At 45.2% G+C, this 16,540-nt stretch overlaps 1 protein-coding gene across 5 annotated transcripts in view; it reads left to right on the forward strand.

Moving 5' to 3' along the window:
• The window catches only part of birc6 (baculoviral IAP repeat containing 6), a 371,663-nt gene that overhangs the window by 342,816 nt on the left and 12,307 nt on the right, over window positions 1–16,540 (forward strand). For all 5 annotated transcript variants that reach the window (XM_072512201.1, XM_072512210.1, XM_072512218.1 and 2 more), the window contains one exon: window positions 6,261–6,449. In XM_072512201.1, the coding sequence (XP_072368302.1) occupies window positions 6,261–6,449 (189 nt within the window). The remainder of the gene's footprint in view (window positions 1–6,260; window positions 6,450–16,540) is intronic.

Genomic DNA, 16,540 nt, shown 5'->3' on the forward strand with positions numbered 1-16,540 from the left:
ACTAGGGACGCAAAGGCCAAAACATCGGCCTCTCTCGCCTCCTGCACTCCCGACTCTTGTGCAACCCCAAATATAGCTAACCCCCAGCTTGGTTCGACCCGGACTCCTACTACTTTTGAAAGCACTTTTGTCACCCCCATCCAAAACCCCTGTAGTGCCGGGCATGACCAAAACATATGGGTATGATTCGCTGGGCTTCTCGAGCACCTCGCACACCTATCCTCCACCCCAAAAAATTTACTGAGCCGTGCTCCAGTCATATGTGCCCTGTGTAATACCTTAAACTGAATCAGGCTTAGCCTGGCACACGAGGATGACGAGTTTACCCTGCTTAGGGCATCTGCCCACAGCCCCTCCTCGATCTCCTCCCCCAGCTCTTCTTCCCATTTCCCTTTTAGTTCATCTACCATAGTCTCCCCTTCGTCCCTCATTTCCCTATATATATCTGACACCTTACCATCCCCCACCCATGTCTTTGAGATCACTCTGTCCTGCACCTCTCGTGTCGGGAGCTGCGGGAATTCCCTCACCTGTTGCTTCGCAAAAGCCCTCAGTTGCATATACCTGAATGCATTCCCTTGGGGCAACCCATATTTCTCGGTCAGCGCTCCCAGACTCGCGAACTTCCCATCCACAAACAGATCTTTCAGTTGCGTTATTCCTGCTCTTTACCACATTCCATATCCCCCATCCATTCCCCCCGGGGCAAACCTATGGTTGTTTCTTATCGGGGACCCCCACAAGGCTCCAGTCTTTCCCCTATGCCGTCTCCACTGTCCCCAAATCTTCAGTGTAGCCACCACCACCGGGCTTGTGGTGTAGTTCCTCGGTGAGAACGGCAATGGGGCTGTCACCATAGCCTGTAGGCTAGTCCCCCTACAGGACGCCCTCTCTAATCTCTTCCACGCCGCTCCCTCCTCCTCTCCCATCCACTTACTCACCATTGAAATATTAGCGGCCCAATAATACTCACTTAGGCTCGGTAGTGCCAGCCCCCCCTATCCCTGCTACGCTGTAAGAATCCCTTCCTCACTCTCGGGGTCTTCCCGGCCCACACAAAACCCATGATGCTCTTTTCAATCCTTTTAAAAAAAGCCTTCGTGATCACCACCGGGAGGCACTGAAACACAAAGAGGAATCTCGGGAGGACCACCATCTTAACCGCCTGCACCCTCCCTGCCATTGACAGGGATACCATATCCCATCTCTTGAAATCCTCCTCCATCTGTTCCACCAACCGCGTTAAATTTAACCTATGCAATGTGCCCCAATTCTTAGCTATCTGGATCCCCAGGTAACGAAAGTCCCTTGTTACCTTCCTCAACGGTAGGTCCTCTATTTCTCTACTCTGCTCCCCTGGATGCACCACAAACAACTCACTTTTCCCCATGTTCAATTTATACCCTGAAAAATCCCCAAACTCCCCAAGTATCCGCATTATTTCTGGCATCCCCTCCGCCGGGTCCGCCACGTATAGTAGCAAATCGTCCGCATACAAAGATACCCGGTGCTCTTCTCCTCCCCTAAGTACTCCCCTCCACTTCTTGGAACCCCTCAACGCTATCGCCAGGGGCTCAATCGCCAGTGCAAACAATAATGGGGACAGAGGGCATCCCTGCCTTGTCCCTCTATGGAGCCGAAAATATGCAGATCCCCGTCCATTCGTGACCACGCTCGCCACTGGGGCCCTATACAACAGCTGCACCCATCTAACATACCCCTCTCCAAAACCAAATCTCCTCAACACCTCCCACAAATAATCCCACTCCACTCTATCAAATGCTTTCTCGGCATCCATCGCCACTACTATCTCCGTTTCTCCCTCTGGTGGGGCCATCATCATTACCCCTAACAACCTCCGTATATTCGTGTTCAGCTGTCTCCCCTTCACAAACCCAGTTTGGTCCTCGTGGACCACCCCCGGGACACATTCCTCTATTCTCATTGCCATTACCTTGGCCAGGACCTTGGCATCTACATTTAGGAGGGAAATAGGTCTATAGGACCCGCATTGTAGCGGGTCCTTTTCCTTCTTTAAGAGAAGCGATATCGTTGCTTCAGACATAGTCGGGGGCAGTTGTCCCCTTTCCTTTGCCTCATTAAAGGTCCTCGTCAGTACCGGGGCGAGCAAGTCCACATATTTTCTATAGAATTCGACTGGGAATCCATCCGGTCCCGGGGCCTTTCCCGCTTGCATGCTCCTAATTCCTTTCACCACTTCTTCTACCTCGATCTGTGCTCCCAGTCCCACCCTTTCCTGCTCTTCCACCTTGGGAAATTCCAGCCGATCCAAGAAGCCCATCATTCTCTCCCTCCCATCCGGGGGTTGAGCTTCATATAATTTTTTATAAAATGTCTTGAACACTCCATTCACTCTCTCCGCTCCCCGCTCCATCTCTCCTTCCTCATCCCTCACTCCCCCTATTTCCCTCGCTGCTCCCCTTTTCCTCAATTGGTGTGCCAGCAACCTGCTCGCCTTCTCTCCATATTCGTACTGTACACCCTGTGCCTTCCTCCATTGTGCCTCTGCAGTGCCTGTAGTCAGCAAGTCAAATTCTACATGTAGCCTTTGCCTTTCCCTGTACAGTCCCTCCTCCGATGCTTCCGCATATTGTCTGTCCACCCTCAAAAGTTCTTGCAGCAACCGCTCCCGTTCCTTACTCTCCTGCTTCCCTTTATGTGCCCTTATTGATATCAGCTCCCCTCTAACCACCGCCTTCAACGCCTCCCAGACCACTCCCACCTGGACCTCCCCATTATCATTGAGTTCCAAGTACTTTTCAATGCACCCCCTCACCCTTAGACACACCCCCTCATCTGCCATTAGTCCCATGTCCATTCTCCAGGGTGGGCGCCCTCCTGTTTCCTCTCCTATCTCCAAGTCCACCCAGTGTGGAGCGTGATCCGAAATGGCTATAGCCGTATACTCCGTTCCCCTCACCTTCGGGATCAATGCCCTACCCAGCACAAAAAAGTCTATTCGCGAGTAGACTTTATGGACATAGGAGAAAAACGAGAACTCCTTACTCCTAGGTCTGCTAAATCTCCACGGGTCTACACCTCCCATCTGCTCCATAAAATCTTTAAGTACCTTGGCTGCTGCCGGCCTCCTTCCAGTCCTGGACTTCGACCTATCCAGCCCTGGTTCCAACACCGTATTAAAATCTCCCCCCATTATCAGCTTTCCCATCTCTAGGTCCGGAATGCGTCCTAGCATCCGCCTCATAAAATTGGCATCATCCCAGTTCGGGGCATATACGTTTACCAAAACCACCGTCTCCCCCTGTAGTTTGCCACTTACCATCACGTATCTGCCCCCGTTATCCGCCACTGTAGTCTTTGCCTCGAACATTACCCGCTTCCCCACTAATATAGCCACCCCCCTGTTTTTCGCATCTAGCCCCGAATGGAACACCTGCCCCACCCATCCTTTGCGTAGCCTAACCTGGTCTATCAGTTTCAGGTGCGTTTCCTGTAACATAACCACATCTGCCTTAAGTTTCTTAAGGTGTGCGAGTACCCGTGCCCTCTTTATCGGCCCGTTCAGCCCTCTCACGTTCCACGTGATCAGCCGAGTTGGGGGGCTTCCTACCCCCCCCCCCCACCCCCCCCCCCTTGTCGATTAGCCATCACCTTTTTCCAGCTCCTCACCCGGTTCCCACGCAGCTGTATCTCCCCCAGGCGGTGCCCCCCCGCCCATCCTCTCCCATACCAGCTCCCCCCTCTCCCCAGCAGCAGCAACCCAGTAATTCCCCCCTCCCACCCCCCCCGCTAGATCCCCCGCTAGCGTAATTACTCCCCCCATGTTGCTCCCAGAAGTCAGCAAACTCTGGCTGACCTCGGCTTCCCCCCGTGACCTCGGCTCGCACCGTGCGACGCCCCCTCCTTCCTGCTTCTCTATTCCCGCCATGATTATCATAGCGCGGGAACCAAGCCCGCGCTTCTCCCTTGGCCCCGCCCCCAATGGCCAACGCCCCATCTCCTCCACCTCCCCTCCTCCCCCCCATCACCACCTGTGGGAGAGAGAAAAGTTACCACATCGCAGGATTAGTACATAAAACCCCTCTTTGCCCCCCACATTCGCCCCACCACTTTGTTCAAACGTTCTTTTTAATAACCCGCTCATTCCAGTTTTTCTTCCACAATAAAAGTCCACGCTTCATCCGCCGTCTCAAAGTAGTGGTGCCTCCCTCGATATGTGACCCACAGTCTTGCCGGTTGCAGCATTCCAAATTTTATCTTCTTTTTATGAAGCACCGCCTTGGCCCGATTAAAGCTCGCCCTCCTTCTCGCCACTTCCGCACTCCAGTCTTGATAAACGCGGATCACCGTGTTCTCCCATTTACTGCTCCGAGTTTTCTTCGCCCATCTAAGGACCATTTCTCTATCCTTAAAACGGAGGAATCTCACCACTATGGCTCTGGGAATTTCTCCTGCTCTCGGTCCTCGCGCCATCACTCGGTATGCTCCCTCCACCTCCAACGGACCCGCCGGGGCCTCCGCTCCCATTAACGAGTGCAGCATCGTGCTCACATATGCCCCGACGTCCGCTCCCTCCACACCTTCAGGAAGACCAAGAATCCTCAGGTTGTTCCTCCTTGCGTTGTTTTCCAGTGCCTCCAACCTTTCCACACATCGTTTCTGATGTGCCTCCTGCGTCTCCGTCTTCACCACCAGGCCCTGTATATCGTCCTCATTCTCGGCTGCCTTTGCCTTCACGACCCGAAGCTCCCGCTCCTGGGTCTTTTGTTCCTCCTTTAGCCCTTCGATCGCCTGTAGTATCGGGGCCAACAGCTCTTTCTTCATTTCCTTTTTGATCTCTTCCACACAGCATTTCAAGAACTCTTGTTGTTCAGGGCCCCATGTTAAACTGCCACCTTCCGACGCCATCTTGGATTTTGCTTGCCTTCCTTGCCGCTGTTCTAAAGGATCCACTGCAATCTGGCCACTCTCTCCTCCTTTTTCCATCCGTATCCAGGGGGGATTCCCTTCTGGTTTACCGCAGTGTTTTTAGCCGTCAGAATTGCCGTTGGGGCTCCTATCAAGAGCCGAAAAGTCCGTTTCACAGGGAGCTGCCGAAACGTGCGACTCAGCTGGTCATCGCCGCACCCGGAAGTCCCCTACTCGTATTCCTGTGCCCGTACCAAATTGCCCCCATCTCTGGTTGGTCTATCTTCCTGGCGGAGCAGGATGTACCAAGGATTGGTGCTGGAAGTGTCTGGGATTATTAACTTGTAGATTTAATTTTGTATCTGCTGTTTATTTTTGACAATTCTGTGGGACAGCTCTCCCTACTTGGTCACCAGTCCCTAGATATTGAACAGAGCCTTGCCTGCTCCATTGATGTGAAATGTTGGCAAGATCTGTCTGATTATTCATTGAACTTTGTAGCAAATTGTTTCACAATGGAGTGGTTTACTCGGTCACCTCATAGATTACAGTAGAATTTGTGTTTTCCAGCACTCCACCAACTGGAACTCTCTATTAACCACAATTCTGGGTCAGTGGGATCTGTTTTTTGACTAGCCAGTAGCTATTGGTGGCCTGTTCACTCACTCTCTGGTCCCAGCTTTCCACTACTCTGCAGTATCATCTTCCCTTCAGCGCCAGTCACTCAATTTCCGAGTGCCCTTGTGAGACCTCAAGACACATGTAATCATCCTGGAGCTTTCTCATTGGGTGAAAACGCAGAAAATCTGCCTTGCATTTCAATTAATTGGCATACATTGATTAACAAGTACCTCCCGTTCCTGGAGCATGCTGATTCGCACCAATTTTCCTTCATTAAGACTCAGCCATCTAATGTGGTACTGGGCTTTCAAATGTCAGACTGAGGACAAGTTTTTGAAGGGCACCAGTGAATTGCCTTTTTCTGGCAATTCGGAGACACTCTTAATTATTTTTATGGTACTCCTGGATAAATTGCCAGGTGTAAATTCAATTTCACGACTTTACAAGATGAACGTTGAAATAGCGGCATCTGGTTTGGAATTTTTAAAAGTCAGATTTATAGAAAGGTATTTACTCAAAATTCTACACGGTTTTAAAAATAATGGTTGCATAATAATTAATTTACTGGTACTTTAAATGACACACAAGTGAATAAAAATGGTCCCCTTGTAAGATTTCCTTCACCGTGGCAATTTTCAGAAACTCTCGAAAATGCTAAAAATTGATTTTTTTTTTCTCTTTACATGCAGCCAAGTTGGTTCTTGCCCAAACCGCAGTAATCGAAATGTGAAACCTCTCTTTTATTACAGGTGCTAGTGTCAATCCAGTCTTTGATACTGGTGGCAGAGCCTTATTTTAATGAACCTGGCTACGAGAGGTCAAGGGGAACACCCAGTGGCACCCAGAGCTCCAGAGAATACGATGGAAATATACGACAAGCAACCGTAAAGTGGGCCATGCTTGAACAAATAAGAAATCCCTCGCCATGCTTTAAAGAGGTATGTTTCATTTAAACTTTGTGGGCAGGCAGTGATCTAAAATTGGTGCTTGAAATTATAAATGTTGAAAATGCAGTGCAATATTTTTTCCAAGCTTGGGAAGTTCCTTGTGTAATGTGCTATTTTGTTTCAAAGACCATTTGCTTCGCAAGCAGATGGCAACATACTGTAAGGTGTCTGTCATACTATAATTGAAAAGGAGGAGGGGGCACGTTACAAATTTATCTAAAGTTCTTTCTACAAAACAAATTATCATTTTTTTTTTTTGCAAGTCATCACCACCCTGTGAATCCGTTTGCAGTCTTTCCCTCACTGAGATTTGATGTAGAATTTCGCCAAAGTACTTAGAATAATAGAAGAATGCAATAGAGAGGGACATTTGACCATTGTAGCTGTGCTGACTCTGAAAGAATGATCACTTTCGATCTACTTCCCTGCTTTATCCTCTATAGTCCTGCAGAGTTTTTCCACTTGAAGTATTTAGCCAATTCCTCACCTTTTGCCATTTTCTTTCAGATTGTCATCTTTTGCAGATTGTATGTTCCAGATCGCAATAACTTTTTTTTTTTTAAATTTAGAGTGCCCAATTCATTTTTTCCAATTAAGGGGCAATTTTGCATGGCCAATCCACCTACCCTGCACATCTTTTGGGTTGTGGGGGCGAAGCCCACGCAAACACGGGGAGAATGTGCAAAGTCCACACGGAAAGTGACTCAGAGCTGGGATCGAACCTGGGACCTCGGCGTCGTGAGGCAGCAGGGCTAACCCACTGCGCCACCGTGCTGCCCGCCAGATCACATTAACTGACTATGTTTTTTTAAATGTCATTTAAAACCTGTCTCCCATTCATTTGTTGTGTTAATATGATTTTCATGCTCATCGTTGCTTCTCTTCGTATTCTGGATTAAATTAAAATAAAGCAAACTGACCATCATGAAAGATAATGTTGCTTCAATTGTGCAGGAATGTAAGTTGAAAGAGAGACTAGTGCTATTAAGGGAAGTTGGAATTAAAACATTTCCTGTGGTGTTTCTTTTTGACAGTTGATGAAATTAAGAGATGCTGGCCTCAACAGGTTCATTGATTTACTCCAGCATTGATGCATTTACCGAGCATTACGTCAGTGGATTTGGTCCTAGTGCCAGGCTATTCCGTTTTTAAACTCCTAACCATCACATTTGAACCATGGAATTCTTTGTGCAGATGGAGGCCATTTTGCCCATCATGTCTGCACCGACCCTCTGAAAGAGCATCCTACCTTTTATTTATTTATTTAAGAGGCAATTTAGCGTGGGCAATCCACCTACCCTCCGTATCTTTTGGGTTGTGGGGGTGAGACCCTCGCAGTCATGGGGAGAATGAAAAGCACCCTACCTAAGCCCACTCCCCGCTCTCTCCCCATAACCCCACCTAACCTGCACATCTTTGGACATAAGGGGCAATTTAGCATGATCAATCCACCTAACCTCATCTTTGGACAGTGGGAAGAAACCCGAGTAACTGGAGCAAACCCACCCAGCCATGGGGAGAAAGTGCAAACTCCACACAGTTACCCAAGGCTGGAATTGAACCCGGGTCCCTGGTACTTAGAGGCAATAGTGCTAATCACTCTGCCACCCTGTATCTTCCGGGCTGCTTGGTGATACAATGGTTCGCACTGCTGCCTCACAGTGCCAGGGACTGGGTTTAATTCTAGTCTTGGGTAACTGTGGAGTTTGCACTTTCTTCGCATGTCTGCGGGTGCTCCGGTTTCCTCGCACAGTCCAAGGATGTGTAGGTTAGGTGTATTGGTTAGGTGGGGTTATGTGGATAGGGCATTGGAGTGGGCCTGGGTAGGTTGCTCTTTCAGAGGGTCGGTATAGACTTGATGGGCCGAATGGCCCCCTTCTGCACTCTAGAGATTCTATGCTTCTATCTCACACATTTGTAGAGAGCTGCCCATAAAATTAGATCAGGAGAAATTCAGTATGTATGAATACAATTGTAGACTCTCAGTTTTTAAAATAATGCTGTTTAAGATATAGCATAGGTCAATATCTTGTTTTGAAGCAATGATACCCTGGGTGGAATTTAACACCGAATAGTGGGGTGGGAAACATGACAACCAGGCCCATTTCATTGTGGGAGAAGGTACCAGTTAGTCTCGCAGTAGTGGGAAAACCTCCTGTATTTAATTGGCAGAATGGGCCAATGTGGGGAATCTTGCCCATTCATGGCGGGATGTTGTCTAGGCTCATTAAACCAGCTGACATCAATTATCCCTGAGCACACTGGAATTTGGTGATGGCTCTGATGAAATGCAAATGGCACATCTTTCTCGTGTCTCCTGCTGGGGAGTTTCCACTTTTAAAGTGTGTTCCTTTGGTTATTTGTTTGATGCAGACTAGACACTACTGAATCAACCTGTGCTTGGGCAGCACTTAACATAGAACATAGAACATTACAGTGCAGTACAGACCCTTCGGCCCTCGATGTTGCGCTGACCTGTGAAACCACTCTAAAACCCATCTACACTATTCCCTTATCATCCATATGTTTATCCAATGACCATTTAAATGCCCTTAATGTTGACGAGTCCACTACTGTTGCAGGCAGGGCATTCCACGCCCTTACTACTCTCTGAGTAAAGAACCTGCCTCTGAATGGTTCCAGGTGAACATGAAGGTTGTCTTCATCTTTCCGTCTTTCTGTCTTTTTCTTCCTCTGGGGTTCCTGAGGTTCCGGAGTTCTATGGACACAAGCATAATATCTGTTATTATCTTGCTTAAGATCTCACACTTGTTTAACAATCCTGAGGGTGCTCATAGCTACATACACAGCCAATTTAAGATAATCAGTCAAGCTTGGGCTTGCTTATGCTTGTTGGAAGCAACCTACATTCATCTGCAGGGACTCTTCCTCTACAAACAAGAAGAAGAATAAGTTCAAACCTTGTGCATTTTGTAAATTACCTGAGAGCTTGAGGAGTCCATAATTCCTTGGTGCTTTCTCCATTGCAATGCCTCGGCCAATCAGAATTGACTTGACAAGCCAATCCACACTCTTTTCTCCTGTGGTATGAATTGTTGTGATTGTTTGAAATTAGGCATTCTCATATTTGTCCTGATGAGTGCTAGACTAAAGCTTTAGCAACATGTTTCCCTCTTCAGCAATACTATACTTGCCAAAAGACCAATTTCCATGTGCTTTTCAGAATAGATAGTTTTGACATTAATCACTAAATTGGATCTGCTTAAATTTCTGTTTATAAGGACATGTCAAGTGATCTAATTAACACAAGTTTGGTAATTACATTGTCACTATTAGTCATCTGTTAAAGATAAAATATTACACATGTAAAAGGCTAGTTTGAACCAAGCCAAATACAATACAGGCATATAAATGTAGTTAATTTGTATTGTCTGTACCAACCGTGCAATCAATTATATTGTGTTGAAGACTGGATTTTTGTATAATAAGACTTGGCTAATATAGAAAGATTTATGCTAGCTTGTTCAGTGTACTCTAAATCTGTGCCTGGTTTAGGATAGTCATTATGTTGACTATGTTTTTAAATTTTCCAATTAAGGGGCAATTTAGCATGGCCAATCCACCTACCCTGCACATCTTTGGGTTGTGGGGGTGAGACCCACGCAGACATGGAGAATGTGCAAACTCCACACAGACAGTGGCCTAGAGCTGGGATCGAACCCAGGTGCTTGGCACCGTGAGGCAACAGTGCTAACCACTGCACCACTGTGCCGCCCTACGTTGACTCTGTTCAATATATTTCTTTTTTAAAACCATTTTTTTTTTTTTGGGAAAATTGATCAATTTATAGCAAATCAACAAAATTGATTTGTTCATGTTGATGAGTTTATGTTTAAATTAAAGGTGAAGTGAAACTGTTTATTATACCACAGATACCTGGTTCAAGATGGTTGCTAGGTTAATTTAATTCTTGCACTAAAGTGCAAAAAGGTAAGATGATAGCACCATTGAGTTATTGTCACGCATGGTATTATACCAAAGTGATGAATCTGTGGGTGTATGCTGAATAGTGCTCACTCAGTTACAATTTGGATGACAAAGCTTTAAGGAGAAAATGGCAATACCATTTGTATGGTATTATAGGTCATACAATGTGTATCAAATGTTTTCAATTGTCCTTTACAATTTTAATTTAGTTATGATTTTGAAGGTTTTTTTCTAACCTGCTTAGTTTACAGATGGCAGATTGTAGTCTGCACCAAGAATAGAAAATTGGGAAAATTTAAACCTACAAAACCATGATCAAGGTCTAAAGTGCTTACAGAAATAAATAATTATTCACATCTTTAGTCAAAAAATGTTAATTAATCATAGACAAAGTTTTAGTGCCCCTTTTCCCATTCTACCCTGCACCTTTTCCATTCCATCGTCCCACACATGCATTTTAATCCCATTTGTATGCATGGAGTACATTTTCTTAATGTTCCCTCATTTCTGTAGGTACTGATTCTTTATGGCTTGCCTGGTATCCATCCTATCAAGCCCCCTCGGGACCTTATGGTTCAATAAGATCACCTCTCATTCTCCTAAACTCCAATGCGCTTAGGCACAAGCTGTTAAATCGTTTTTCATAAAATAAGCCCTTCATCCCAGAACAGTAAATACCAAAATGCGTATTCAATTTCAGTAGGCACAATGCCAAGTTATGTTTTCAGTCAGTTTACGTAAGAGTAATGTACCCTCCATGCTTTCTTGATAGTGACCTTTTGCTGATCAATGCCTCAAATGCTGCTAATGCCCAGAGCAGTTTCCTGCATATGGAATTTTTCAAGAGCACTTGGATAGTTGAAGCCACCATGTATAATGATGATATATGTGCCTCCCCTGCCCTGACACTGCTATACCTGACAATACAATGTCCCCTTTAGTATACCCAACAATGCAAAGCACCCTATAGTCTACCTGACAATACAATGCCCCTTTAGTATGCTATTCCAGCAAAGTAACCAAGGAGGATAAAACTACTCGCTGGAGTCCAACCCTAAGAGCATGATAGAGGGGAGAGCAGCACATTGAAGTCACTTTTGGTAAGTAACTTGTCCCATCGTCTAGAAACACCTATGTGGCTGGTTTAATAAAAGGACCATTGATCAATCACATGCTGAAACTGATTCATGAAGGCCCCACCTTCTCAACTTTGCCCCTCACCTGAGGTGTGCTGATCCTCAGATTAAATCATCACCAGTCAGCTCCCTCCCTCAAAGAGGAAAGCAGCCTATGGTCATCTGGAATTATGGCAACTTTACCTTTTACCTGAAACTGAGCACCTTTCTTTGCCTCCCCCCCCCCCCCCCCCCCCTCCCCCCCAAACCTAAACCAATGAGCATTGTTTTCCACTATTTTTGATCATAAGTCCTGTCTTATGCTTTCATGTGTAAAACATGAGCTTGCGATATTAAGGCTACAGCTTTGACTTTGTAACATTTTACCACATGGGGAGAGAGGGAACTATCCTCAGTGGATTTGAGAGTGGTCACAAGATTGACCACTCTTTAGTCTTGTCTAGCCCACTGAGCTGTTCAATTCCCGTACCAGCTCGCCCAAACAGGCACCGGAATGTGGCGACTAGGGGCTTTTCACAGTAACTTCATACTTGTGACAATAAAAGATTATTATTATTGTCTGAAAGATTAACTAACAATATGTGACAAAGGCGTTGTGGCTTGTGCTGGAGAGGTGTGATTGGAGAATGAGTATTATGTAAGAGGTTTTTCTGGTTATGTCGTTTTTGAACCTCACTGAAGATTTCAGCTGAACAACTCAAAAAACATGGCTTTTTACCATATACAAGCACTGCTCCAGGACAGAGATATTGCAATCATCACCAGCAGTAAGCTTTGAAAACAAATCTCCAGAGGGGAACACAAGCAAAGAAGAGTTTCTGAAGTGCTGTTTTGGTCTGTACTGTTGCTTTGAAAGAAGGGAGTACATGTGGGACTGAATCTCCAAATGGGAAAGTCAGCAAAAGAAATCTACTAACTTCTGCACTAGACCTTCAGTAATCCACCTTGTTCACTGCATTAAAAAAAGTTAATGCCTGAACTTTTGTTTGTAGTTTCATGAAGAACTATTAGCCCTGTGGCATTATGAATGAAAGGTTTCTGGTGCGTGAAATTAATTCTCTAATTGATTAATAAATGAAGTGAATTTGCTCATTGAGCCTTGCTGGATTTGAGGGGATGTCATTTGTGGTTGTAGTTTAATGGTAAATAATTTAATTGAATGAACTCCAGGTTGGACGGGGACGTGTAGGAGCACCGCCTAATCAGCTAATGAAGATTTGAACAGTCTTTTTTCAACCAAAAAACTGTTTTGTGGAGTTAATCTTCTTTATCATTTGACTGATTCCGAGCCACAAGGAATTTTGATCAGGAAATAAAATTAATCCAAAACTTAATTTGTAGGAACTTTTTTTCCTTTTTAAAACTTTCTCCTCCCTAATATATCAGAAAACAATGGATGTCAGAAACAATCACTGAGCTATCTTTTGGGGGGTGGGGGGTTTGTTTCCAGCAGTGGTCAGCAACCACCCCGTAGAGCAGGGGGAACGTTTGCAGGAATTGTTTTTCCTCAACTCATGGCATGAAACCTGGGAATAGTTTGCTAGCCCATTGCTTCAGGCTGTAATGTACTGAACTGGAAGACTTGTGGAAATTTAGGTTTGCTTTCTGTACAAGCAATGTAATCTTTGAAGGTTTTAGTGGAACTAATGTACAGATACGCAAAATAATTCGGGAAAAAATAAATGTCTTCAAGTTCATAAATTACTGAACCATACGCATCCGGAAGAGCCAATGTCCATGTTTAGTTTATTGTAATGGGATAACTTTAACATGAATCAGTTAAAAGTGAAATAAACGATGATGCTGAAATAGAGGGGTAAACTAAAGGGAAGCCTGTAATTGGCTAAAGCAGGCCGATCACCAGAGGGTGATCCTCAGACAAGAAAGTGATCATTATGTTTAAATCAAACCTTGCCCGTTTGTTTAATTAAAAAGTGCACCTTGCAAAACCAAAGGATGATTGCTACAGATCACGTGACTCATAAGTTGGCTACAGTTCCTAGAAATATCCAAAGGCTGTTACAGGACAAAAAGCTCAACCCTTACTCATCCTTGTAGAATCTGACGCCTCTCATTATGAGGACATATTACAATCTCAAAACCGAGGCCAGCAGATAATCTGTCTCCCCAGCCTGGTGAAAGCCATCAAAGCTTGTTGTACCTGCACCAATGCTAAGAGCCACCATCTATCTCAAAGGTGAAGAATAGAGGGCAGCATGGTGGTGCAGTGGTTTGCACTTCTGCCCCACGGTGCCCAGGTCCCAGGTTCGATCCCGGCTCTGGGTCACTGTCCGTGTGGAGTTTGCACATCCTCTGTGTTTGCGTGGGTTTCGCCCCCACAACCCAAAAGATGTGCAGGGTTGGTCGATTGGACACGCTAAATTGCCCCTTAATTGGAAAAAATGAATTGGGTACTCTAAAGGTGAAGAATGGATTTTAACCAGCGGCAGAGGAACTGCTTGTTAGCCTGCAACTGACTTATCAATGGGCAATAGCACATGAGCTAACCTCCTAGCCTTTGTAAAGTTTTAATATTACATTTCTAGATTCGCAACTCAGTCTGCTGTTCAAACCCCAGCCTGTAAGCATCAAAGGTGGTCAGCCTGCATTGAATCTAAGTCCCGTTGGAGTCTGTTTCTTTGGAAGATTCCTGCCATCGCCAAGTCTCTGTCTATCAACCCCATCTCGCTGTGTCCCCATCAGGTTTAAAGGAATTCTGCAGATCCCACTTCAGTTAGCTGAACCCATTTGAACTGTAGCTCCCCACTGTACTCTGACAATCACATGAACTGATGTCCATATCCATGGCTATTTTTCTAAAAGTTATACATCTTTGTAAAAACTCCTCTTTCCTATTTTCTCTTTTTTTTTTTACCCGGGAAAAAAAAAGCTTTATTAAAAGCTTCAAGTTAGATTAATGAAAACAAATTGTCGTGTCTGTGCCGGGCCTCAACGTGAGGCATATAACATGCTTCAAAAATCCATTGCAGATCAGTTAAATAAATCGAGTCATGCTCACAGGCCTGACTACTGTCCAAAAAGACTCTCGCTTTTGCAGGGAGGGGTCGCTATTTTTGCCGAGGTTTCCAGATGCGCTCATTGAACATAGAGTAGACAACACCGAATGGAATGAATGGCGATTCCTTCGACTTTCTGAGAAGCTTGGAACCTTCACTGTCATCCTGGGATGAGAACCAAGAATTATTCGATGATGACATGACTTCCCACTCTGGAGGCTGCCGCTCACAAGCTGTGCCCCAGACCCCAGTACCCTGCCCCGCTGCCCCTGACTCCAGCCCCTATTTTCTCCTTTTTTGTGTGTGAGGTTGTGACCATTCTCTGGGTTTGAATAAACTATACTTCAGATTTAACTCCAGAGAGAGTTTGCAGTGAGTCACTTAAAAATCACTGTACTTGTTTAAATATTGTACGTTTAGAATACAATTCGATGTGTACTAATGTACAGTAAAAATAACTAGAATGAAGCACTTCATTGTGACCTGTGTTATTGAGGGGCTTGGTGTAAAAAATAACGTGCAAATATAAAGTGATTTTATTTGGGTCGCCATTCAAAATGAAAACTGGGGACATTACTCAAATTGAATTTGCCTGGGCGTTTTAAATTCCATTAAATCTGTCTACAATTATTTATTTTAACATCTCTCGGGCAGCTCCCGGTCTGACCGTCGAGCTAGTTGCTGGAATAGATTGAAGAGCATGTGTTGCTGACTTGCATCTTAATTGCCTTTCCTGTGGACAGGGGAGTCTGGGTGTGTGCCTCACCTTCCCTCCCTCTGTGCCTTTTGACGAAAGCTAGATTATGTGGAGCTGGTGTTTGGGGCAAGTAGACAGATTCATGCTGTGAGCCAACATTTATAAGCGCCTACGCATCAATTTCAGTGGTTTGCCTGAGCCTTCTGAACATGCCAGCATTGAGCCCTGAGTAAATCTATTTATAAAATTGTCCTTTATTACAGTAATGAACGGGGCAGCACGGTGGCACAGTGGTTAGCATTGCTGCCTACGGCGCTGAGGCCCCGGGTTCGAATCCCGGCCCTGGGTCACTGTCCGTGTGAAGGTTGCACATTCTCCCTGTATCTGCGTGGGTTTCACCCCCACAACCCAAAGATGTGCAGGATAGGTGGATTGGCCACGCTAAATTGCCCCTTAATTGGAAAAAATAATTGGGTACTCTGAATTTTTTTTAAAAATTACAGTAATGAACAGCTAATATGGGGATTATTTTGATTATTCCATGACCGTTTATGGAATCTAAGCTTTGTAGGTGCAAATGTGAATTGATAGGGTAGTTAGTTCAAATACATTGGCTATTATGAACTAGCTATGGTGGAGGATTTAAATGTTCTTAAGATTCAGTTTTTAGCACTGGATAAACATTCAAGCATGAACCATTTTTCTGATACCCAATATCAATTTATATTACCAAGTAATATATATAAAATCCAGTTTACTAATGAGACAGTGGTTTAGCAGTGCTGAATATGTCAAACATTTAATGGTTACTTTGTGCTCTTTGCTGGTTCTGAGTTAAACCAACAGAAGGTGGAGATTTGAATAATAGTAATATTCACAGTAATACTGGACTACAGAGCAGTCAAAGATGTGCAGTTTAATCAGAGGAACAGGCAAAAGTCTCTGGACAGATTCTGTGAAAACAAGTCTGGCCTGGGAATCCTTGACCCCGCCCTCCACCAAAATTGTCAGTCATGGCCTTCATTCATACATCTGCAACTGGGGGATCCGATCCTATAGCCTGCACTTCCTTGGAGTCCTCAAAGCCAATGCATGGCAATGTCATTGCTGCAAATAGGCAAAATCCAGATATAAGGGGGGGGGGGGGGGGGGGGGGGTTCTAGCCGAAGTGGGAAGTGGTTTAGAAGAACCTGAGGCAACATTCAAAAACAATAAAAATAGTGGGCGCTTCCCAGTGGGCAATGCAAAGAATTGGATGTGAACCAAGTCTGGAAAACAGACCCT

Source organism: Scyliorhinus torazame, chromosome 1 (assembly GCF_047496885.1).
Source record: "Scyliorhinus torazame isolate Kashiwa2021f chromosome 1, sScyTor2.1, whole genome shotgun sequence".
Lineage (NCBI taxonomy): Eukaryota > Metazoa > Chordata > Chondrichthyes > Carcharhiniformes > Scyliorhinidae > Scyliorhinus > Scyliorhinus torazame.